Source organism: Hippoglossus stenolepis, chromosome 15, assembly GCF_022539355.2.
Source record: "Hippoglossus stenolepis isolate QCI-W04-F060 chromosome 15, HSTE1.2, whole genome shotgun sequence".
Taxonomy (NCBI): domain Eukaryota; kingdom Metazoa; phylum Chordata; class Actinopteri; order Pleuronectiformes; family Pleuronectidae; genus Hippoglossus; species Hippoglossus stenolepis.
Window position 1 is genome coordinate 1,162,374 of NC_061497.1, and position 27,106 is coordinate 1,189,479.

The 27,106-nt window shown below is 41.0% G+C and overlaps 1 protein-coding gene across 1 annotated transcript in view; it reads left to right on the forward strand.

Annotated features, from left to right (window-relative positions):
• Positions 1–19,222: 19,222 nt before the first annotated feature.
• ntm (neurotrimin) overlaps positions 19,223–27,106 on the forward strand; it is a 391,388-nt gene continuing 383,504 nt past the window's right edge. Inside the window, exon 1 of the mRNA XM_035177863.2 lies at positions 19,223–19,456. Coding sequence (XP_035033754.1) covers positions 19,396–19,456 — 61 coding nt within the window. The 5' untranslated portion in view covers positions 19,223–19,395. The remainder of the gene's footprint in view (positions 19,457–27,106) is intronic.

A 27,106-nucleotide genomic window follows, 5' to 3' on the forward strand; every position in this document is an offset into this window, starting at 1 on the left:
ACAGCATGTTACAGCATGGATGTGATTGCAGTTGCCACAGCACTGGCAGGGGCTTTCTGGCAGATGTTGAGTGCCAGTGAATAACTCGCACCTTGTTTTGTCCAATAAATAAATCAATAGAATCCAAATTCTAAATCAATCTTAAAATTCTTGGTCTTGATGTGTGATTCACAGAATTTAAAGTTGGTGACTCACAGCAATGCAATGGATAACAGCAACACTCAACATAAATAAAAATCTAATAGATACTGATTTATATTATTATTATATTATTATATTACATTTATATTATTTTAGAGCTGGTACAGACCAGCAGAGCAGAGCAGTGCATTTGCATTTTGTTTGTTTATTTTAATGGCAAACAATTGTTTATGTCCTCTTCCTCGAACATCTCAATCAGTCTTTGTATACCAGGACAGAATTATGGAACTACTTTCCCTGCAACTGTCCTTTTATTGGACAACTGTCTTTGTCTGATATCGTCCATCACCAGGTCTACAGAAAGGCTAGATTGATTTTATTTTGTATGTAATGCAATACGTAGGCTTAATTCACAGAAAACACTAATCTCAATGGTGCTTTAAGATTTTTAACTCACATTCCACCTTTTCACAAAAGTTTAGGTTGTTGTTAAACCTACAAAAAATTCTGCTGTTTTGATAATTTTATTTATTGTTGTATTATGTCTATTGTTGTGTTATGTGCTTTTGTTATAATGTATGTGCTTATTGACATTGTTTTTTATCTGTGTTCTGATTCAAGCTGAATTTCCCCTAATGGACAATAAAGTACTGAGCTGAACTGAAGTGATTCAGATGAAAGTTTGATAGATGCTCCCCACTAAAGGATTTTCACATGAGTTAGACAAATCGAGGCCCACAGTCAGACATAATGTCCAAAGAGATGCCATGAACGCAAAAACATGTTTCGTCAATAGTTCAGCCGTCTCTTTCAAGGAGGGGATCTTGGTCAAGGCTATGAAATGTGCAGTGAATCTGTCAACTGTAGTAAAAATGACCTAAAACTACCTTGAGAAGTTGGCAGACCGGTGACTGAACCTAAAGCCACATTTGGACCAAAACTAGCTGAACTTTAAGTCCCAGTGTTACGCTCTATCATTTGGGCAGCCATGAATCACTGACCACCACTGACTCAAATTAACTATAGAAAATCAACCACAACCTTGACACAAAAAAAACACAAAATCAAAACACAATACAATATAAAAAATTCCTGCCAGTGGCACAACAAAACCAGCAGTCGGCGTGCTGGAAGCTTCTCCCTCTGATCCTTTCACCGAAGCTTGAAAGGACCAGGCAGGAAAACATACAGCCTAAACACCAGTTGCATTTTAAAGGAACTAAAGCAGGAACTAAAGCAATTATGCAAACAGTATATAAAAATATAGCATGTCACAAAGGGTTGTGTAGCGCCCTCTAGACAGTGCTTCTATTCTTCCTGGGCCAGTTTCATCCACAGACGTTAAGAAATGCTGAGATTCTGCTTTCTGTGGGTGAATGACAATGAGAGAAAAAAGCACAAGCGTGCAACTTAGAGTGCGTAACCTCGGAGATCACTGCTCCAACCCCTGAGCCTGAAGCATCACTTTGTCGATTAATTGTCAAACTGGAGCAGTGGTAAATAGGTTATTAAAGTCTTTAAAGGTGGTCTCAACTTCCGAGGTCCAGCAAAAGGAAACAGATGACAAGGCAGATGAAACTCAGTTTAAAATGAAACATTGCTGGTGCCTCCTTGAAGTGGGTGTTTAGCACTTTAGCACTGCTTTGTCCGTATCTGGATCCGTCTTCAAGTGTCTGCTCTGAATGAAGTAGTCCAAAAAGGTTTAGTTGAATTCATGTTTCCACTTCAACAAACAATGGCCTTTAAAGTACCTGTCAGACATGCTGTGCACATTTCTCTGTCTTTATTCAGTATTTCACTGAATGCATTTTGGACATTAATATCATTCCTATGATTTACATGAATATTTATTTTTGTCATTACACATACTTTGCTGGTTACCAGATCCAGTAGAGTACTCTGCTTTGGGCCCAATATGGTGCAAGCACAAGTGAAAAATGGTAGTTCTTATGTGCACAGACTGTTTCTCCATCTGCCATTTTGGCTCATGTAGGTGCAGCAGTGCAAGGTTGAAAAGGGTCGAGTGAGATTTAATATGAATTGTATTCTGATGAATCAATACTCTCTCATCCAGTCACATCACTGGTCTCATTGCTGTGAACCAGCAGAGCCAATCACAGGGAAGCAGGCCAGCAATCACTCAACACACAAACAGGTGCTTCTCCCTAGATTCATATCTTTATCTGGTTAGCGCAGGGTTGCAGGATCTGAACACACAGGATACAATACAGTTGCTATTTTACTTTAAACAGTTCATTTGTGTATATAAATGTATTTACCTATTTGGCTGCAGAAAAAATAGGATCTGGGTCATTTCATTGTACCAATGTCCTCCATCTTTTATAAAAAGTAAGTCAAATGAGTGAGCAGACCAGGACAATTTTTTTCAGACTGGAAAATTAAATTTCAAAGACAAGGATTGTCAGACGTGTGCCAACAAATGTATAGACCCCATATTGCTACTATACAGCAACAAGTAGTAACTGTATTGTATATAGTGCTGCAGTATACAGTATAGACATTATGTGTAGGCGGTTATTATGTGTAGGCGGTTATATACATAATGTTATATACATGCTGTCTATTGTTATTCTGTTTAAAGTTGTAGTTCATTAAACTGTTCCCTTGTCATTTATACTGTCTGTTTCAATCCAGACTAAAATCCTTATTTCTATCAAATTAGACTTTAGCAGCCATTATTACATTTTCATTCAACAGGGGAAATTGTTTTAATTTTTACTTTTTTTACTTGGTTTCAAACTTTGCAACTTTCAATACTAAATGTAGGGCTAAGGATTCTGCACAGGCTATTTATGCCAACCTTCTCATCTCCCTCAAAATGCTGTGGATTTACTTCATGATCCAGTTTCATCAATGTAGTTGTAGTTTAAGTGCTGTCCATGCACCACCAAAGCAGCTTGTTTCATGACTTTTGTTAACTGTATTAGCTCACCTCAAGTCACGATGTGGAAACTGGGAGGACATGAGGCTGTGGTCAAGATGAAGATCATTGTATTATATCTTTCTAAGAAGACTTACTATTGTATATCATTCATCTCAGTGATGTCTGCTTTTAATTGTTTAGTGTTTTATTTCCATATATCTCTCTGCCTGTGTGAATGTAGTTTCCAAAGAGCTTAATGCTCAAACAATTTCCCTGAATAAACAATCGCATTATTATAAAAAAAAACAGCACTTTGGTTTGAGAAATATTATTTGTGACATAGACAAAGAATCTAAAAGTAAGAATTGTAGTACCTCGAGTGTGACCTGAATGCATCTGCCTGAGGTTAATCGGATTGTTTATCAGTGCCGCTGACTCAGCAGATACTCCATGAGATGCAGGGATTTTTCAAAAGTAATTTTGTGTGTTTTAGACGTTGAGTCCTGACAGAGGGTCAAAACACTGTACAACAATTTATAAAACCATATACTATTTTACATGTTGTAAAAAATAATACTAAGTGACAATAATATACACCGACAATCATTTTATCTGCTTACATAGCCGGCTTTGTTTTATTTTAACTGTGAACACAACTTCTCCCTAACAAGCAGAACAACTCTTATGGTTGTAATAATGGATTTCACAGGAAAATTTGCTCTGGACTTGGTCCTGCAGTTCCATAGAAGGTAAAATAATAGAAAAGTGAAATTCAAACATATTGTGTATCATATCATGTGACAATTAATAGTCTTAAGAGACCTTTTTTTATACAAAGAAAATGCTAAATGGACTGCATTTATTCCTACAGCTGTCATTTGGAGTTACACTTCAACAGGCGTCCTGGAGGAGCCGAGAACAGAAGCACCAACCTTCCCTTTCCTAGACAACCTGCTCTGCCTCCTGAGCCACAGCCACATGACTGCATGACTGGTTCAATCTTATGTTTTTTTATGCCTCTGTTGGATTTGTGCCCTGTAACAGCTTATGTATTGACTCCTTTCTTGCTTCGAAGCATTCATTAATTATGCCCTTTCAAATGTAACCTCCTCAATATGTTATTAAAAATAGGGCCATTTACACAACACAGCTTCAAATCTAGTTTGTTGTGTGTTAATGAGGTGTGTGTGTGTGTGCAACAAAGTTTGATTACATGAAAGGTAAAGGTTTTACTGAGAGACAGGTTTGGGAGCACATTCTAACATAGGCTCCCGGTTGTGAAACTGTTTCTGACGTGAATTGGTAGGTGTCCAAGACTTTTGGGCCACAATATTCTTTAAGTGAGTATTAATCATTGAAAAAAAGAAAAATTATTGTAGCTTCCAAAAATCCAGTGCAGCTGTATGGGACATGATCTTTTAGTGATACTTGAAGTGATTATGAAATAAAGGTTCTCAATCACCTAAAGCATCCCTTTGCAAAATCTAGTTTGATGTTAGGAGTTAGATGTTAGGATTGTTTTTGACTGGTTTCTGGACACTTCCTGACTCTGACCATGTATACCAGAGCATTGTGTTAACTTGTACATCATCTACTTCCACACAGTTCCTGTCACACTCAGCCAGCTCCTCAGCCACACTTCCACCCTTGACATCCCCTGGATTGTTTGGGACTCACTCTGCTCTGTCCACACTAGACCTTGAATACCACCTGTTCTTTCTCCAGCCTTGTTTGATAGTTTCCCTTTATAATCAGTCAGCCCTGCTCTTTGTTCATTTTCAGCACTGTACAGCACATTTGTTTATTTCATTAAATACTTTATTGATACCTTTAGCTTGTGTTTCTGAATTATTTTTTTGCATATTGAGGCCAGCCTTATAATCATAACAACAAGGCCATTCTAGATAATGGCTCCTGCTCTGCACACTTTGCAACTTCTGCCCAAGGTTGAAAGTAGATTTCTTATCAGTACTACCGATATATTCTCCTCCCTCATCCAGCATCATTAGTCTCTAAACACACACATTAAAATGCCTATGTAGAAAGAAATTATAAACATTTAACATTATTTATTGCAAATTATTAATTTAGATATTACAAAAATATAAAACATCACAGCAATTCATTTGTTCACCCCTAGAATAACTCAGCTCCCGTTTACATATTTCTACATAATCTTTATTCCAGATTCATATAAGGTCAATGTGACCTTTACCTTTGTCCACTGAAATCGAATCACTTCATCATTGAGTCCAACTGACGACTGATCAAAACTTGTAGAAATTCCCTAGGTGCTCTTGAGATATCACATTCAATAGGTGAGGCAAATTGTGAATAATTCCCTTGAGGTGTATTTGAAATATAACAATCACAAGGCAAAACTATATTTTGAGAGGTCACATTGACGATGATCTTTGACCACCAAATTGTAATCAGGTCATCCATGAGTCCATGGGAATTGTGCCGGATGTAAAGAAAGTCCCTATGGGCAGTCCTAATGTATCACATTCACAGGTAAGTGAGGTCAGTGTGACCTTGACCCCTCAATTCATCTTTGAGTCTAAGGGAATTCTTGTACCAAATTTGAAGTCATCCTTTTGAGCTGATCTTAAGATATTAAACTCAATAAAAACATAAACATACTTGTGAGGCTACCATAAATCAAATCCAAGTCCAAGCTAATGTTTGTACCAAATGTGAAAGGATTCCCTCTAAGCAATCTGGAGATATCACATTCACAAGGCGATAAAAATTGATTTGTGAGGTCACTGTGACCTTGACCTTTTAACTTTGGCAACCAAAATCGAATCAGTTTATCCTTGAGTTGAAGTGAAGCTTTGTACCAAATTGTAATTAATTATTTCAAGGTTCTCTTGTGTGTTCATGAGAATGGGACAGAAAACCTGAAAACATAAAACCACTCGCTGCATGGTGTGTTGCAGTTAACAAGTCTTTCTATTTTCAGAATGTTGGGCACATAAATGAGAGAGGTGATAATGATGAGTAAAAAGTGTGAAAACTGAGTAATTGCCACCCTCTAATGCGATGGACCACAGGTGGGCCGGCTGCAGGCCAGGCAAAGGGTGGGGAAAGTTAGTTGGCGTATCTGCAGGTTACTGGTGGTTATGTTTGTCGTTATTGTCCCAAGAGGTGGTCGTCCGCCAAATTACTTGGGGTTAGGGTTAGGGGTCACTGTACTCAGTTTCTTACTGTCACTCCTTAATGTCCTTTTTTAATACGAAAGTTGACAAAATTCACCAGCAACTGACTCCTAACTCCTCCAATAGTCCATTCCCTCTGGTTCTCTCAGCCCCTCTCTCTCGTTCACTTTCAAGTTTCAATCTTCCCTCTGCTGTTGAAATTTCTGACCTCATTCAGAAATGGAAGCCATCAACCTGTCAGTTAGACCCTCTTCCGACTGCCCTAGTAAAAGCCTGCCTACCCTCTCTAGCCTCCCTAATAACTGTCATCATACATTCCTCCCTCACCTCTGGTCTGGTTCCCTCATCTTTCAAATCAGCTGCAATAACTCCTATACTTAAGAAACCTGGTTCAGACCTCAACAATTTCAATAACTTTTGTCCTATTTCTAACTTACCTTTTCTCTCCCAAATCCTAGAAAAAAACTGTTTCATCTCAACTCCATGACCATTTACCTGACAATAGCCTCTTTGAACGATTCCAGTCTGGTTTCCCCCCCCCCTCCATAGTACAGAAACAGCCCTGATAAAAATCACGAATGACCTCCTCATGGCAGCTGACTCCGGACTGTTAACCATTCTCATCCTCCTTGATCTGACTGCAGCCTTTGACACCATCTCTCACCATATACTCCTCGACAGACTAGCCTCCATAGGCATCACAAACACACCATTGGATTGGTTCAAATCTTACCTCTCTGGCCGCACTCAGTTCATCCATCTAAAATCTTTCAAATCACAGCCATTTCCAGTCACTACTGGTGTTTCACAGGGTTCTGTCCTTGGGCCCCTTCTGTTTATCATCTACTTACTTCCTCTTGGCCATATCCTCCGTAAATTTAACATTAATTTCCATTGCTATGCGGATGCCACCCAGCTCAACATTTCAACCAAACCCACCTCCATCCTCCCACCTACCTCCCTCTCGGACTGCCTACAGGAAATCAAGTCCTGGTTCTCCTGCAATTTCCTAAAACTCATTAGCGATAAAACTGAAGTTCTCCTTATTGGCACTAGATCCATAAAAATCTGAAAATCTATCCTTCAATTTTGAAAACTCTTTAGTTTCTCCCTCCCCTCAGGTTAAGAGTCTGGGTGTCATCCTTGACAGCACTATCTTTCCAAGCCCACATCAATAATGTCACCTGGTCCGCATACTTTCATCTGCGCAACATTAATCGTCTCCGCCCATCGCTCACACCCAGCACCACCGCCATTCTTGTCCACACCCTGGTCACATAAATTCCTTCATAAACTTCAATTAGTCCAGAACTCTGCCTCTCGCATCATTTCCAGAACCCCCTCTATTAATCACATCACTCCTGTCCTTCAGCAGCTTCATTGGCTCCCAGTCAAATACAGCATTGTTTTTTAGATTCTGGTCCTGACCTTTAAGGCCATCCACAAACTCGCTCCACGATACTTTTCTACTTCTGGACTCTTCCACCCCCGCACCCTCAGATCTTCTTCTTCCATTCACCTCACTGTACCACCTGCCCGTTTGTCCACCATGGGATCTAGAGCCTTCAGCCGCTCTGCCCCCCGCCTCTGGAACTCCCTCCAACCAGACATTCGCAACACTAACACTCTCTCCATTTCACGTTAAAAACTCATCTATTTAAACAGGCTTTTTCAGTTTGATTGTCTTCCATTTTTTATTCAATGTTCATTTCATTTTATTTATTTTATTGATGTTTTTGATGCATTGTTTCTTATGTTGTTGTGATTTTTATCTGCCATGTAAGGTGACCTTGAGTGTTCTGAACGGCGCCTGTAAATAAAATGTATTATTATTATTATTATTATTATTATCTCACCCTGCCAAAGCTGACTTTTTCTAGTCGTCGCTGACGGAGAAGGTCCAAAAGGCGGAGGTCACATCTGTGTAGGCTCTGAATGCATCATAGCTGCTGCTTGCCTGCCAGGCTGAGTTAGAGGATGATATGGAAACTTCACCCACCCCAGCGGTGTGGGACGGGGATATGTGATGGACCTCTGCCTGTGTGTGCACAGGTGCACTGTCCAGGCCTCTGGAAGAGCCATGGGAACTGATGATTACCCAGGAGAGAGCTTGGTGGTTAAACATATCAGGTGTCATCAGTGTCAGCCTCACCCTCAGGCAGGCGGCCGGGGCCAGAGCAAGCCACCTCAAGGGTGCGTGGGGCGAAGAAGCCCTTCACTTCCAGCGTGACACCAGGAGACCAAACTGCCCCTCCTGCCACTGTGTGAGCTAAGAAAAAGATGTGCGTTACCTATTGCGCTACTTCCAGTGAGGGAGGACGGTTTCAGCCAGACACCTGCTGCCCTTCCTGCGAAAGATATAATTGCCCCCAAACGGCGAGCAGAGGCCATGTTGGCGCTCACAGTTCACAAGATAACGAAAAGGAGAAAGGTCAGCACATGTCTGGTTACAGGAAATCAGAGCAGCTGTTTGTGTGTTGGACTACACCCCATTTGGGGAAACCTCTTACGAGGCAGCATTTGTCACGCTTAATCATGGAGTCTATTGCCACAGCCTATGATTGCAGGGGATTGCAACCCCCCATAGGTCTGGGCACTCATTACACTCGTGGTATGGCTGCTTCATGGGTACTTTTTTAGGGCGTGTCTGTTGAAGAGATATGTACGGCTGCCAGGCAACACCTCATACCTTCGTCAGGTTTTATAATCTCGATTTTACTGTACCTACATGTCTCTTACAGTCCTGAGTGTGGGTTCGGTCACAAATTTTCCTGTCTGACTGACTGTTGGTTAGTTGTCTTTGAATGTTGAAAGAGAACTTTAGGTTTAGAAAAGTACCCCAGTTCTCTGAAACATGAGTGAGGTATCTCACCAGATCACCCTCCTTGCCTGAAGCAAGAAAGAGTTGTGCTTACTTATTAGATCATTTACATTGTTTTCAAGCCCAGCACCTGCATACAGTCCATTCAAATCTAGAAATACTCATGAATGCAGGCATCAACTTTCAAAACGTTCTGAATGATGCCATGCACAGGTTATGATTTAATAGGAGCTCTATATTAGACTACCCTAACCCAAACCCTACGTCAATGAGGCTAAAGCAGTTCCACTGTATTAATAACACATAGCACCAATATTGTTTCAAAATGCTCAGTGCAACACACACTGATCAACTGTAAATAAGCTGATCATTGACATGTGCACATAATGAGTTATATTTGTCTAAGAAGGCCCCTTCAGTCACAATGTATTTTTTATATATTGTGTGTATATTGTATATACATGTTCCATTTTAATTTCAAAATACTAATTATGGGACACTGACCTGGTCAGTCATTAAAATGATAACTGATTCAAAACAGAAGTTTTATTTTTGGGTAAACTATCCCTTTAAGTCTGTGTTGTGTCTAATACAACATGGCTCCACATGGTGAGGAACTGCCTGTGCACACTGTTATATATAGGGAAATATATAGGATTATATATTTCCGAGTAGATTTCGCTTTTCAAGTTGTAATTTTATTTAATTTGAGCAATCTGAATTTTGGGATAAATATGAACCATATATCGATGACTAGAAATATACAGTATATGATGATATAACAATATGCCATCCTGCTCTCATTGAAACTTAAACACTATTAAATTTGAGAGTTTTCAGTTAATTCTTCTGACTCTTTGTCCTCAACCCAAAACCAAGAAAAACCAAGATACATTAACATCCACAAATTTTTTAGTATGAATAACTCAACACTTCCCCCGCAAAAAGCGACTCACAGCAGTGTTATTTATCCCTTAGTGTTACTTTAACTCTGTTTTGTCAATAGAGGAAGGAACTCCTGCATAGTGTTACATTTGTATTAATTAGTTACCTATTTTGAAAATGTCACTTTGATTCTGGAGGGTGTGGAGCTATATAAAATCAACTCTGTGGGAGTTGATTCAACTCAGCACTTTTTGCTGTGCAGGTCGCATACCAGCTTGTGAGACTTCAGTGAGGCATCAGTGGACTCCTGAACATAAGCTTAGCACAGCTGCAGCAGCAGTTAGGTGGTAAAGGAAGAGGTATACTATCAAGAACAGAAGGTACAGTGGGGCCAAACCCAGTTCAGTTTTTATGAAATGTTGCACTGAAAAGCAGACGGCTAAGTGCTTCTGACTTGGCACTGGTGTGGAAACTGGTGTTTCAGTGACTGATCAGAGGGATACTCCATGAAGTCAACAGACAAAGCCCAATCCATCGCTCACAAAACTGCCAGGATGCTTATGGTGGACCTGTTGGTGGAGGCCTCATCCTTTTAAGTATGAACTGTAAATATGTCAAATGTGAGTTTGGTGACTTTAACAGTAACACCCTGTCTGTGTCCTTGTGGTGTGGGACACACATGTCCACATTCTTTCAGCTGTGTGAATGCAAATGTGTCCCGGGACACAATGGGCTTATTCAGCTGACTTCTTCTGACACACCACAGTTTCATAATGAACCAAAGTATTATTTACACTAATCCATGTTTCCCATATATTGATTGATATTTGTGGCCACCAGCACAATATCAGCACTGACCAACACATATTGAATTTCTCTTGTGTTACTTTTTAGCTTTTTTTTTTTCAAATTGGTTAAATCTTCTTTATTGTGAAGCTCACTAAGCCCTCCTGGCTCCACTCTCTTCTCACACAGACACACACAAACACAACGGACACGTCTGTGCAGTCAGACAGGCTAAAAACATAATTTGGTCTTTGTGAACAGAAATGACATACACATGTATTTGCATATATACCAGGAAAGTGAGATCGGATCAGAAGTGGTGACAGGAGACACATTGTAATGCCAGCTGTGAAATGACCAACTGAGAGCTGTTCACTCGTGAGCAGATCTTTCAGGACAGATGTTTATACAGTAAAGGTCTGAACAGGGCCACAGACAGGGTGAGAAACAATACCCTTCACTGTTCTTGGCTTAATACAATTGTAATAAACAATGAACAGGATGTGTAGTGTCTTAAGATATTAGTGATAATGACCAAAACCAGATTTAGAAATACTTTGTTACAAGGTACAACAGCACAACACTGTTAGCAAGTGAATAATTAAAAAAGGTAACAAAAACTATATGGCTCATCTAGTGCCATAGATGAGCGTTGTGTTGGCTAATCAACTCTCCCTGGATTAAAAAGGCAACAGCTGAGCTGCCAGAGAGGCCTGGGTGAGACTCGTGAGAGACACTGCTGAGCTGGAGAGGTAGACACCAGCAGAAACTGACCGCATGTTAAGTTTTATGTTGTGAGTTTAGTTTGAGTTAATAATAAAATGCTGAAAACTGAGTGGTTCGTCACTGTGCCACAGTGGCCGGCTCCTGTTCCTGCCTGACGCATCGCGTCTGAGCCGGTGGCGAGCGCGGCTCTGATTCAACGTCCCTGCACAGCGCTGAAGCTGGTGGAGGCCTGGTCCTGTCTCCACGCCGCTTCCTGTTCTGGGCTCTTCGTTGGTAGTGAGGCCAACGCCAGCAGCCCCCCTGGTTCCTGGTCCTTCGTTGGTGGTGAGGCCAACGCCAGCAGCCCCCCTGGTTCCTGGTCCTTCGTCGGTGGTGAGGCCAATGCCAGCAGCCTAGCTAGTCCTAACTAGTTCATTTTTGGAACCGTGAACTGAATTAAAAAAAATTAACTAGGAATGTGAACTAGTTCATTTTAAGTGTGAATTGGCACAACACTGCCTGGAGCATGGTGACACCCTCAACTATGATCCCTTCATCTTTTGATGGATCGGAGGCATCTGCACCCTCATGTTTGATGACGTAGATCCAGATGGCGGTCCTATCGATTTGGCTCTGGGCATTGTCAAAGTTCACATTCTTAATCACAGACCAAAAAGACATTTTATTGAGCATTATATGTTAGTGTTGAACAGGTAAATCTATTCTTTTTTTCTTTACTCCCACCATTAGCTTATGTGTTTTTGCTGCATAGTTAATTAACAGTGTTATGGGGAACAGATTTAGCTAAGTAATGGTTTCAGTCTGCTCTGAGCCAGCTATGCTAGAAAGACACAAATTTATGCATCAAAAGCACTTACATGCATAACCTCAATGTTCACCTCAGTTTCACACGGATTTCTATCAAAATGTTGGGCTCTGCAGTGCCCTCTGTGTTACAGTCAATGATAGACGCACAAAATTACAACCAGCCGTCACTTTTGTTTTGATAGAAATACAGGGTCAAGCAAGGGAAAAACCCTTGTTTAAATGTATAATATATATAAACAATATAATTATGATGTATATAATCATGTGATCCATGAGTGTGATTTACAACACAACGAAAATAAAGGATAGATCATAAAATGAAACGATAGACGTTTTTCCAACGTATATCATACCCAGTGTTGTGCCAGTTCACACTTAGAAAGTACTAGTTCATGTTCATTTGTTCTGTTTTTTAATGGGATGATTTAGATGAAAAATGTACGATCATGTATTTAGTTATTAATCGATGTGTCGGATCATGAATCTGTGCCGCTCCAGTCACTTTTACACTGAGTCCTGTCTGTGTGCCTCACGTCTCGTGTTGTACTGAGCGCTCCACAAGAGTGGAGGAGCACATAGGGAACTCCAGCACCATACAAACTCACCTTCTGAACATTGAGCAGCTGTGGACCAGAAATAAACTCTGTGTTTTCAATGTTGCTCTTAGCGAGTGAGTGGGGGCGGAGCCCCGGGGCCTGTGCATGTGAGGAGCGCGCACACACACACACACACACACACACACACACACACACACACACACACACACACACACAATTTCCCCTGCTCCTGGTTTTTCACATGATGGCTTATATGATGATGATTTTATAAAACGCCTTACGTTACAGAATACTTTAACTTAGTCCAACATGGGACTTTCCCAACTCATAACCGGGGCCACACATTAGATCTAGTCTTTACCCTCAGTCCAAGCATCAATTCCTTGACCTTGGAAGATGTACATAGTTCCTCATAATTCTCATCTAACTTTTCCATAGGTATTCTTAACCATAACACTTACGAATCATCCGATCATAATGATTTACTCAATGGCTTCAATAATCTCTGTGAAACTACACTGGATTTCATAGCCCCTAATAAAACAAGACTGAAATCACCTGTGAACATTTCTCCTTGGGTTAATGACTTGGTGGTATCTTTTTTAAGCAAAAAATCGTTGATATCTGATCTAACATTGTACAGACTACAACTGTCATTCCAAATATTGCAGAGCATCCTGCCTGTCTCATTCTCCTTAGTAATTTTCACAAAGTTTCTCTTTCTGAACTCATGGACACTGTGTCTCACAGGCGTTCGTCTTCCAGCCCTCTCGACATCCTACCCACCTCACTCCTGAAAGAAGTAATCAGTACTATTGGCCCAAGCCTTCTCAGAATTATTAATTGCTCCCTTTCTTCTGGCCGTGTCCCTGATCAATTTTAAGAAAGCCAGCATTCAGCCTTTACTGAAATAGCCAAATCTTGACCAATCACTTCCACAGAGTGTAGGCCCATTTCAAAACCCCCCTTATATCCAAAATTCTTGAAAAGGTGGTTGTAACCCACATTTTAGCTGTGTGTGACAATAATACAATTTTTGATGAATTCCAGTCTGGCTTTGGCAATGACACACTACCGAATCAGCTTTCCTTAAAATTACTAATGATTTATTGATGTCTGCCAAGGCTGGTGATTGCTCCGTATTACTGCTACTTGACCTCAGTGCCACATTTGACACCATTGATCATAACATCCTCATTAATAGACTAACGCAGTGTGTCGGCATATCTGGAACTGCCATTAGATGGTTCAAGTCCTATCTCTCAGATAGAGCAATTTCTGTTTCCATTGGAAACAACATCTCCTTGGCTCAACTGATCTGAGGAGTCCAACAAGGTTTGATTCTTGGTCACATCCTATTTTCGCTATAAATACACAGTAAGTCAACCGAAACAACTGCACAACTGCAAATGTACAAAAAAGTAATGTGTGAGGTAGAACTAACAGACCTCTTTAACATTAGCAAACAGAAGGTCCAGGGTCCTGTCTCCTCTGGTAGTGCAGCCCACACACTGAATGAAAGTGGGGAAAGTCCAGTTGAAGTCCCTGGAGATCATGAAGGAAGCGATGGGGTGTGGAGTCTCTGCCCTTGTCGCTTTGTTCCTCCTCTGTATGCTCTGTTTCGTCCTTGATTTCTAAGAATGTCTGTTGTTCTGGTCACCCTGCTGGCCGGCTTCAGTGCAATCAGGTGGTCTGAGGGTAGCTGACTGAAAGATGTAATTTCATGGTAAAAGGGGAAAAACAGACCAGACCCCTCAACTAACTAGTTTAGAGAACTTTTTACTCTTTACGTGAAGCTGAAATCTCAGAGGTGGGTGTCCTGGATAGTTCCTGAACAAGTGCATGGTGTGACAATAAGAGCCAAGTCAGACAATGTGTTTTCTCTTTACCATGAGAATAGTAGCTGAAAAAAAAAACTATAAAAACAGTATTAAGAGAGTCCTACCCAGTAACTTCTCTATCCCCTCCCTCAGCTTAATCCACTTTATGTTTCTGTCAGTATGTTGAGTTTGTTCCAAACACTCACAGTTTCACCAAAATATGACTAAATAAAACTCCTCAAAGCACCAGAGACCTGTTGGAAGCATCCAGAGAGAAGTAATAACATTGTACTCTTGCAGCACCTACTTTATGACCTAGAGATGTTGTGGTTAATTGGTGTCCTTGCTGAAAATTGGTGACGGTTTAGTTCAAATGACATTCATTAATACCATGAAATATTTATTTTTAATCATCTTCCCAGTCACAGTGTCTGTCTTAGCCACATATCAATGCAGGGAACACTGAGAAAGCCATGGCCACAGTTTCTGTAAGTATGTGTTGTGTTGTATAACCTGATGCTGTGGACACTAAACACGATTTAGCTCCTGTGAACACACCCAAAGGTTTGGTGACGAGTGCATTGAAACTGAAAAAAGGCACCTGCCAATGAACCACACCTCCCTGTCCACGTTAGTACTGTTTATCATTGTACATTTCAAGTGAATCATTAATGAACACCTTCACCACCGATGCATCTTGTAAAGCTTTTAAAGATGGAGAAGGAAAAAGGAAGCACAAGACATGAGATGGAATGGGAGGACATCACAAGCTCAATCTGTAACACAGCAACATGCATTCCAAGAAGTGCTCATAAGAAAAACATGTGGAAAATGTTTGCTGTCCATATTTATAATGCACTCCCTCACAGCTAAAAGGAGCGATTTGTGCTGCATTACAATTATACAGTAATGTGGGCAATTACATATAAAACAGGCACACGACACAGACAGAAATATGTAAATCAACACAGAACCATAATCATAAATCACCTTTTATTTAAAAAGAAAAGAACTGAAAGATCAGAAAAGCCAAACGCAATAGGAGGCATATGTCATCGCAGATGTATTCATGTCATTTATCAGGGGGATGATGAAGTCTGATGCAGTCACTCCATCCCGCTGGTGCAGCAATTAAATCCTCTCAATTACAACCTCTACCTGGATATTCATCTTGCATACTCACTCCAGTTTAAGAGCAGTTCGTGTCTTGTTTTTATATTTGTTAGGGCATAAACATGAAATATAATTTTAAAACAATCATAGTGTTTGGTTTGTGTGCCTTGGTTTATAACAACTTTAGTTTCCCCTCACTGCTTTCACCTTTGCATATAACTGTGATGCTCTTCTTGTCGCTGCTCTTAAATTAAACATATTAAATGTAGGAAATCATGCTGGAAAACTTCCAGGCTTCGTTAGAGGACACACAAAAAATGATACAAAACATACTGGGCATGTCTACGTCCATAAAACTGTATAATTTGTTTTTCATACCAACAACAAATAACCTCCCTAATGGAATTGCGGAGGAAATAAAAATCCCCCAGGGGGCAGACATGCAGGATCAGAACAGACAGACAACAACAGCAGAAGTAAGTGACTGTAAGCTTGTGCTCTTGTTAATAGACCATCACTGCAGTAATTGCAAAGGATGCAGTGGCATGCACTGTTACTGCAGGTTATGTCTGACAAGATCAATGAGATCAACTTTTAAGATACTGACATGCAGATTACCAGTTCTGTTAGAAAATAACAATAATTGTTCTCACCTGCAACTGGACCTATATGGAAAACACTGCTTGTTTAAATGGAAGAAATGTTATGTGATTAATGGGGCATGTAAATCGCATGTTTGTCTGTCATCTGTGTTGTTGGACTAAACTCTATTGTGGCTGAATTGGAAAACGTCTGATAAAACTGCCGCTGTAGTGACTGTTCTGTATTTTCTGTAACATGCACATTCCGTATATTTGTCTGTAGTTTGAATGGTGGATTGCATTTGTGCCTGTGTGTCTCTGAATATGTCAACTGCACTACAGACAGAAAAACCTTCTGACGAGTGAATTCATGAATTTTGATTTTTACGTTATTCTTTTTTCTCTCTGCTGTCCTTCAAAGCTGTCCTGAGAAGTTTTACCTCGTAATAACATCTTGTTGGAATTCAACAAAAAGGGTTTACACGAAGAATATATTATGTTTGCTGATAATTCTGCTTTGCTTTTTGCCTTTAAAAATCAAGCTCCTATATTTGAAGTGCAGAGGTGCACAGAAAGTTGTATTACCTTCTATTCCATTTGCTTTTCTCTCATGTTGAATTCCTGAATGCTCTGCTGCAACACATGATAACTTGTCCTTATCGTGTGTTTGCAGATTTTTGAATATCTATAACAGAGGGTGTTTTTTTTTCTCAAAGTCAGGAATCGGGTGTCCAGTGATTGAGTGAGTTACTTGTATTGCACCGCAAACACATACAGAGTGTGTCCAATCTGTTTGGCTTGTGACCTTTCAAAGTGAAGCGATATTGAGCAGTTCAACCCAAGAGTGATCCCATTTCAGTTTGTATCATTTTCAGCAGGGGAGACGAGTCTCACTGAGCGCTCACACATCCTCATAGCTTTAACTCTTGAAGGTGGGCATGCTTGATGCTAAGTGCTAACATGAACATCATAATGACAACAGCCAATCACAGCTTCCTGCTTGGGACATGCAACATAGTCGACTCTTGTGCTGTCGTGTCTTGCAAGCTGTCCATGCAATGCTTACGTGAAGTATACAGGAAAGAATCGACACAACCAGATGATCACAGGTTCACCAGCTGCCCCTGTCTCCACTGTCCAGGCTCTTTCTGACATTTGATGTTTCACAGGACCTGCATTTGCATTAACGTGATTTGATTTGCTTGCGCCTGGGTTTGAGTATTTGTTTGAATGTAATTTGATTGGCTGCTGCCTCTGCTGCTGTTTGAAATTAGAGCTTTTCTCAGCACGCACTGCAAGTAAAGCGAAGTAAACGAACCTGAAATGTTTCTTCTTCATGACCTCCATATTTGCCGTACTGTCCTGGTCTTTTTTTCTTAGTTTGAATCATTGTTTTCTTGACCTTCAAGTTCAAATGTGTCATGGTCAGTGTACGTAACTAGCACCTGGTATGCTATATGGCTGATAGGCTGGGGACAGTTGCAACAAGTTCTTAAAGATGAACAGCCAATACAGACCACACAACAATTTCTACTGTTTTAGTTCGAAATACACACCATATACAGTATAATATTAAGCTAATTGGTTGATAGACTGAGTAACCGAGATTAATGCAGTTAGTTGTCCCCATGTCTCCCTTATTAGAGGTCTCAAGATGTAAAACCAGCCTTCACATCACAATAAAAGGCAGACTTGAGTGAAACATCAACAAAATAAGAAAAGTATCATCTTCTTATCCATATTATCATCCCTTAACTTTATTCTGGGACAAATGGACCCCCAGGCCGACAACCAACCTGGCTCATCTGCTGGTTGTTTGAGGGCTGGAAATCTTATTATCATAATTTTTTATATGATTCATAGTTTTTAGTTTTTTCACAACAGATAAAATCATCACAAATGTTACAAGGGGTAAATAAAATTGACCTGAAATAGTGAGGAAAGAAAGAAAGAAAAAACAGAATCCACAAAGACAAAAATAATGTGAGGAAAACATAAACTTATATACATATAAACCATACAAAGAGACTAAAGTTAGTTGGGCTCACCAAAAATAAAAGGACTGTGAGAAAAAGGGATATTTGAGCCAATCATTTTTTGCACCGTGATATGTATAGCAGACAAAAAGTACTGAAACTTCAAGCAGGTCCAGAGAATAGACAGTATCCTTCTTGTGACGGTATGTTGGACTCAGAGGCTGAGAGAATCATTGAGTGGTATAAGCTTTGTGGCCATGTCCAAAAATGTTTACAGCCTCTCGGGTTTCAGCATGAGGGAAGGCCACTGAGGGGGAGCCAAAAATGTGTACCAGTGGGTCCAAAATTGATTGTGGGGCAAATGAAATTGTTGTCTCGGGGCATCAAACGATTTCAGAGTGCCGTATGGATACAAATCCCCTAGAACTGTGATACATCTGTGGAACTAAGACTGCCAGAAGAAAGTTGATTTATCAATTCAAAGTCTGCGATCGAGCCAAAACCCAGCAGACCCATGAAGATATGGATCAAATTTAAAAGATCTGGGCCACTCTTCTCAAAACGCACTGAATATGAGACACAATGTTTGGTCTTTCTTGTTTGTGAGAAACTAACCCGTTGATAAACGTTGGAAAACCACAAACTGCATCAAGATCGCGCGTCACCTGGACACGTCCATCTTTCTCCTGACGGGCGCTTCATGTGTTGGATGGAGACAAGCAGCCCGCGGTAGGTGAGGAGGATATGAGCTGGTTTCCATCAGTGGAGAAGTGAGGGACGCGAAGCTCGCTGCATCCAACCGGGGCAGGACAGGAAGCGAGTGGATTACACCTTCCACAATAAAAGCACCACCCGCTCTCGCAGACTGCGGGACCGTCTCAGCACCTTTACTGGAAGCGCGCACACCGGCAGTGCTGCGTGTCAGTGCCGCGGGCTTGTCTGTGGCTGCGCTGCCAATAGGCTCTGAGCTGGAGGAGGGACTTTGTGGAGCGCTGCGTTGGTGGATGCTTTACAGTCAGACAGGAGCACCGGGGACTTGAAGAAAAGCACTTTTCGGGATTTTCAGACACTCGCAGGCTATTTCTTTTTCTTCCCAGCCAGACGACATCACACCAGCAGACAAACAGACCGATAACCATGACGAACCCTGTGTACTGGGCTGTGCTGGTCGGGATGACCGTCCTGCTGATGGAGCAAGGTAAGTGATGGCTGGTCTTCTCCTGGGAGCACTTGTTATCGCTCCCGTCTGTCACTTCTTCAAGTGGCTCGCGCACGCTGCGGACACTCTGCTTGCCTCCGTTTGACTTGAGGATGTTTTCCGTGTAAGCCGCAGCTTAAATGTAGCGATTAGTGAAGTGCGGCTGAGCTGGTGCCAGTGGCGTGGTTCGAACTATCTGTACTGTGCTTTCAATGTATTTTTACACCAGTTATATATCAGGCTACGGCAGCCTCCTCTCTTCTGCGAAAGTTCAGCCCTGCCAAGATCCTTGTCCGCTGTGTCAGTGTTGCTTCACGCGCGCATGTTTCCATGCTTAAAAGCAGAAGAACAGAACTCATGTGCTGTCGGTCTGTGCGGCTGCAGCCCCGCAGTCTGTACTTCCATGCACCTGCACTGTGCGGCTGTCCTTTTTGCGCCTGTGGCTCCTGCTGCCCGCGGATCATCCAGACGCACGGTCAGACTGCCGGGCGGGAGGTCTTTGCTGCAAAGTTGATTAAGCATTAGTTCTTAATCCATATTGACTGCGCGCTCAGGTCATCCAAGTTAAGCCATGCGTCCTGCGGGCAGGCAAGAGTTGCTGGCTGCTGCACGGTGAGCAGTGAGGCGGCTCAGTGCTTCTGACCTTGTTTACACCTGACATTAAAAATCCAATCCAACGAGAAGACTGTGGCTCGATGGAGGCGCACTTTAAAACAAGCAATTAAAAGCCACCTTTGATGAAAACTGCATCTGCATGAGCCACAATCAACCTATTGTGTGTTTGCCTTTGTTTGCTATCGGAGCTCCTTCTTCAGCAAACAATACAACAGGGAGTCGGGGAGACATGGATGCTGTTGAATTCTCCTTTGATGAAGTCAGTCAGAAGTCACCGGTAAATGAATAAATAGACAGACCGGTGAAGACATGAATGAAGTGGAGGAATCAATGACTCTAGGAAGGAAGCAGGTTTTCATTGCTTTGCTCTTTATAGATGCACAAAATACTGCTGTCCAGAACCTCACTCTATAGTTTATATACTGTATGTGCGTCCTGCACAATGAACTAGAGAAACCAGAGATTAAAGAGCCCTTTTACTTAGAATTATATAAATCTAACCATATATTCATATTTAAAAAAAAAATATATATAATCATGTAGTTGTAGCCTTTACAGAATTATATATGGGCTACGGAAATTTAAGTTGAAAGTAGAGACACTCGTTATTAAGGCAGTGAACCTGTTACCTTATGTTTTCCAAAGCAAGCTGACTTCAGAATAACTTTTTTTTATCAGTACATTTCTATTCCATCTACTGCTGTACTAAATTAAGCTTTCATTGAATACAAGTTACAATGACAAAGGGAAACTCAGTTCAAAATCTGCAAAAAAAAAGTGGCACACTATCTTTGCATAGAGAGCTCAGACAAAACTGAGACTCTTTGCACTTTTCAACCTAATTATGTACTTGAGATGTGCCAGTGGTTAGAAAACGATGGAATAAATCAAGTGCTTCACTCTGTGTGGCGTAGCAGATCAGCGCGAGCTTGTTTTAACCCCACTTAATGGAATTCAGCGCATATACGGTCACTGTCAATGCCTCATATGATTACTTATACTGCAATGTATCATAGTCATTATTTTGCAGGAGCGTCAACTGAAAGAACCTGCTTACCTGTAAATACCCAAAATACGCAAATCCCTGGAACAACAAGCAGCTATACAGTGAAGACGTTTTGTGTCACACATGTCTGTGTTTAATACACCTGGGGAAAATGCTCCTTTCCAGCCCATTTCAAGATTAATTCATTCTCCAGACAGCATCAAATGAGTTGAAGACATTTGCATATCAGCAGATCTCCTCAGAATCAGAGATATGTTAGATTAGATTAGATGGAACTTAAATGGTCCCCATGGGGAAATTGGGTCATTGCTGGAACAGAATTGGCCACAGATAAGGAACGAGCCAAATATGGGGAATTTTTGATAAGATAACAAATAAACAGAACCAAAGAACGCATGGAGGGTAATGAACAAATTGATTAAAATCTGTGGATTTACAGGTGAGCAGATGTATTCAGGGTATCTGCACATCACCATCTCTCATTATTAAAGACTTTATTTCAGTCCTACAGTCAGGGTTAGGATGGGATACAGGTTCATTTTATTTAATTTTTTTTATCAAACCCACTTTGTGTTTTTTATTTTAAGCTTTTGAATTCAGTACATTTCAGTTTGCAAGGTCATGGAGAGGTCACATTTTATTGAAAAAAATATAAATATGTGAAGTAGTACAATTACGTTCCATAAAAAGAGTGCAGAGAACGGGTCATGGAGAAGCTGAACAGCCTTGGGAACAAAGGTTGTCTTCAGTGTCCTGCATTCAGGCAACAGGGTGTAGCCATCGAAAACAGAGAACAGGACATGTGAGGAATCTTGTACATCCCTGTACGCTAACCTAAGCATCTGCTTCTCAGACAGTGGCAAAACGTTTCATTTTGGCCTTTGGGCTTGTTACTGATGGGATTACAGTAATTATTTGATGTATGGCTTGTTGGCTATGGGGATCTGTGGTGGAAGAAGAAGCAGCAGCAGGCTGGTGGTGTTTTGATGACCTGTCTGATGTAGGGTTTTATGCTTGTTTCACCTCTGGGTGTGGTCTCTTGCACCTGTTACCACAGCCAAAAGTGATGGGGTCCTGGAGTACACACCACAGGTGCAGTATTTTAGCTAGGGGAGGTGGTTGAATCAGTGAAAGTCAACAACAAGATTTAAGGGGGTCTCAAGTTGTTCTTTTGGTAGCAGTAAGTTTGAATTGGCATTTAGCTTATAAAATAAGAGGAGAATTATAAATCCAGATAATGCTTAATGGTAATCTCATTTTTTCCCTTTCTGTAAGCACTTATTAATGAGAACTTTTACGTTACCAAAGTAAAAAGAAAGTAACTCCTTGTATTTCTGACCTCATGTTAATCAGAAATAGAAGCAGGTATGCACATTACTGTTGGTGGGAGAAATCATATTCTGGCTCATACACAAATATGAAGAGAGACACGCAGAGAACCCTGCAGGTCAGAACAAGGCGTGTGAGGTGGATGTAGAGATCAAGGCAAATCATGGGAGCAGAGAAAACCAATCAGGCTCGATCCACAGAGATGGTAAAAAGCATCCCAGGCTGAAGCGCTCTGCTAGTTGGCTGGCTGAGGCTGGAGCCACTGTGGCAGCAAGCACTGAGCGTCTGGATGGCGGTCGACACGAGTAAGCGCGCCTCTCTGTGCCCCTCAAGGGGATGAGCCTCAGGCTAGGTTTGCTGTGGGGCTGCGTCAGCTTGCTGAACAGAAGGTGGGAGGCTTTATCCGAAATTAAGATTAGTTCAGTTTCACATTGATGTATTTTGCACCATTCTTCTTTCTTTCATTGTTTTGACACAGCAATCATTTCCAGGAGACAATCAACATCATGCGCAGTACATCAGTGTCACACTATCTTTTGTTTTTCATATTCAGGGGGAAAAGACATGCGTGAATATGTCAAGGTTATCGTCACAGTGCTCTCTCGCTGAACTCAGCCCTGCCTGATATTCTGCCATCTATTATGCTTGGCACAGGCAGCTGCTTGCAGACTTCATTCACCAGAGTCATATACATGAAAAAGGCACATGTACAAGGAGTGTGTGCCTAGAATGAGTAGTGTGCATCTTTTTTTTCCCTCTTATTTTTTTTAACCTAAGACGCTGCTCAAACAAAGAGTACTTCATGCCTTTCTGCAGTTAGTCACACTGTTTCTGTCAGTGGACTGAATATGCAACTAGCTTCAGAGTGCTTACTGCGAGCAGGGATCTGAATCCTAACTGTTGATCATCTTCCATGAGAACAAGGGTTGGTGGTATTCAATCAGACATTGACATCAGTGGATGTTGTGTGTTTTTGCGCAAAGGAAACAAAATGCAAAAAAGGAAATGAGAAGAAATAATAGAAACAACAACAACAACAAAAAATAACATTTGAATATCAAATTGTCAGATTGGAAGCAAACCATGTTCTTTTCCAGACAAAGAAATAAGAGCATTTCTTTCAGAGTATTAATCCAGCTTAAGATAAACGCTGGTAATGAGGCAGCCTTATTGTCAAAGAGGGCTGTTTCCTCCCCTCTCTCTCTCTATGTGGCTGGGACAGGACTGTGTTGGCTGTGTTGCCAGGATGCAGCTCAAACTCTCGAGTCTTTTTTGGCCGAGACCCTCGCAGGTCTGTGCATTGTGCCCTTGTCCTTCCTCCATCAGTCCGTGTCAGCCAAGGACGAGAATTATAGCTGGCTAGATCGAAATTTGGAGCAACAGCTGTTCTTGGATGACCAGCTGAGAGAGCGGAGATGGATAGGGGTGGTGGTAAGGGAGCCATGGTGTGCTTGTTGTATGCAGCCTATTGTTAAAGACATCAAGATCATTGTTGATGGGTAGAGTGTGTTCTCTTCTTATCTCGGGGATACAGCTATTCAGCAGGGATCTCAAAGAAAAAAAGAGGCTGAGTTGCCGTTGTAAAGAACGTCCATGTTTGTGTCTGTCTCCCTGGAGCACCCTCACACGTAAGGCCATGCTGCAGAGCATGGAAATGGCCAACAATGCAGGCAGATATCACCACATGTGTTCAGTGGTGTGATATCCAAATGTTATTAATGGATGTCATGTTAATTGGCCATGAGAGGCCATTCAAACAAGAGATCACCCTCACACCCTCTCCTATCAAGATGTATTGATGTGTGTATTTTAACATGAGGCACTGGGATGTATTTCTCTGATGCACTCTTCCTGAACCTTCCTCAACTCCACATAGTGATTTACTTCCCTTCCTCAAACCCCGCCCCCTGAGTCTGGCATGAACCTGTTGCATCCAGCTGTGAGCCGCAGTTAGCCTATCATTGGCCTGTCACTAAAAGAGGTCTGAATGAATGAGAACAGACATGTAATTCCATCAAAATAATTTAAATCCAACGCAGGGAGTCTTCTGCTAATCTGCAGGGCCTCACTTAAACTAACAGGTGACTTCTCAAATACATTTTTTGTCATTAACGTAGTTGTACTACTGTTTTACTGATATTTTGTCCATTGTCTTTCTCACAGAAGAGAGATAGTGCACATATCTGTGCACCCTAGTGCACAGATATGTAATTGATGAAGTGTATTCATTTTAAATCCTATTTATTAAAACACATTATTCAAATCTATGATCAGTCAGTAGCTATACCATAACTTTAATGCTAGGATTCATTTAATGAAATACCAATGTCTGATTTCATCTCTTCCATGTAGTCTACTAGTATTCTGTTCACTGAAGAGATACATATTTGTATTAGTCAGGCTACTGAAGAAACTTTTCATCATCTGCAGCTTAACTCTAAAGTCTGTGTCATTTACCCATCTAAAACTTGAGGTTTTGAGGGTGAACATATCAGATTTGAACATATTGTTAAATATGTTTTGTCTATTTAATGTGTTCCAAATAGCCTGCTAGTTTTCTATGTTTCTTTATAACTATTGCAGTGCCCATTGTAAACATGCATGTTTGAAATGGGCAGTTTGCTTGGCCTGTGATCTTGGTTGCAGCTTTCTTTCAGAATCTGCAAGAGAGTTGTTCACATGTTTTTTCAAAGTTTAGTGAAGCTCGACTCAGTACGCAGATCCCTGAACTGTGAATCAGTTTTCATTTCCTTGAACCCTGCAGCTGTCGTCAACGACAATTTCACTTACGTTGATGAGTTCCATCCCCTGCTGCTACAGAGCCCTGGTCGTCGGTTTATTCAAAGTATATCAATATTGAACATATTGCGAGTCCAAATCACATCAAATTTGACACTGCGCTTCTTTGTGTCCTTAACAATACACATTTCAAATGTGAAGCCGATAAGATGAATGCTTCTTGATATGTGTTCCACAGACAGAGATTTCTGAGATATGCCGCCAGTGTAAATTAGTATGGCTAAGTTTGACTTGCAGTGTCAGAGTGGAGCTGTCGTTGGAGGTTATCTGATCAGCTTGTTACTCTGTATGGGAAGTGAAAACACCTTTTCCTGTAGGTTATCAGAGGACATAGAAAAACACGTTTTACTTGATTTGCAGGCTGACTGGCATGCTGCTCTTCCTCCATGCACAAACGGCAAGGCGGTGTTTGACTCTTTATTCAAATTTAATAATAGTCAATGTATCGCATGTCCAAATCGCTCAAAATTCGACAGTGCACTTCCTTAAGCCCTTAATAATCCACGCCATGTGTGAAGCCAATAAAATGGCTTCACACAGTTCCCATCAATTGGTTGAGGAGTATACATCTACCTATTTTCTTTGGTTGACTACAGACCTAGTATTTTACAAAGCTGGAAAAAAGTGTTACAAGACAAGCAATAACTATATTTTGAATTCAGACGGATAATGGTGGGTGGCTGTACCTCAGGAGGTAGAGCAGGTCTTCCACTAATCAGAGGGTCAGTGGTTGGATTCTCGGCCCCGCCACACGTTGAAGTGTCTGTTGGTAAGATACAGAAGCCCAAATTGCCCCCGACGGCTGTGCTGGCAGTGTGTGAAGGGGATGTGTGAATGATAGACAGTGCTCGTGGTAACAGCACTAAATGTGAAAATGTGAATGTGAATTGTAATTTAGAGCACTTTGAGTGGCCGTTAACATTCATAAAGCCCTATATAAATGTAGTTTATTTACCATAAGAGTGCATCTCTAAGTTTCCACTTACAAATGCTCAGATGTTGAATAGTTGCTGTTTAGCCATGTGGATAAAATAGCGATGGAAATAAGTGTGTTGTGATGCTCCCTGTACACACAATACAAATTGCCTCATTCTGGTCTGTTGAGTCTGCTATGACTGGCAAAATTGGCATTTGTATTTGAGAATGGCAACAGTGTCTGTTTCAATACTAATATTCAAAATGAAGGCCTTAAGAGTGTTTGTCAGGCACCACTCTCTGTGTGGTAGAAGATGCTGTGAAAATGACAGCTACCTGTAAAGAATCCCAGTAGACACCCTGGGCAGGTCACTGGCATACCACAGGTTCTGATGTATGGAGGCTTGATTCCTCCTGCAATGGCTGCAGGTTTGGTTTTCAACCCAGTCTATTGCTGCATGTCTTCCCCACTCTCTCTCCCCCATTCACATTTAATTCTGTACTATCGAATAAAGGATAAATGTCCACAAAATATCTTATTAAAATATTTATTCATAAAATGAACCCTGAAATCAAAGACTGAAACCACTGAAAGTATTTTTTTTATGCTGGTGAGGATAGCAGGCCTGAGGCATTACATTTTAAGGTTGTCCATCTGTCCCATTCTTGTGAATTTCTTAGTCAGGGAATTTCACAAAGCTCTGACCTCACAAAACGTTTTACAATCTAGAATTTGTAGGCCTACACAGTGTAATGCAGTGATCAGGGAATTACCGATTACATCGTTTTACCAGCAACCTTTATTTTATATTTTTTTATATAAATAAAGCCCATTTGTTTTTCACATATGGGCAGTAGTGGCCACATTCATCCGAAATTTGCACAATACTAATAATAATGAAGTCGAGTCACACCACAGATCAGTGGAGTCCATTTGGCTCACCGTCATGGTGGGATTTTTTCCCAGTGCTGCTGATAGTGTGACT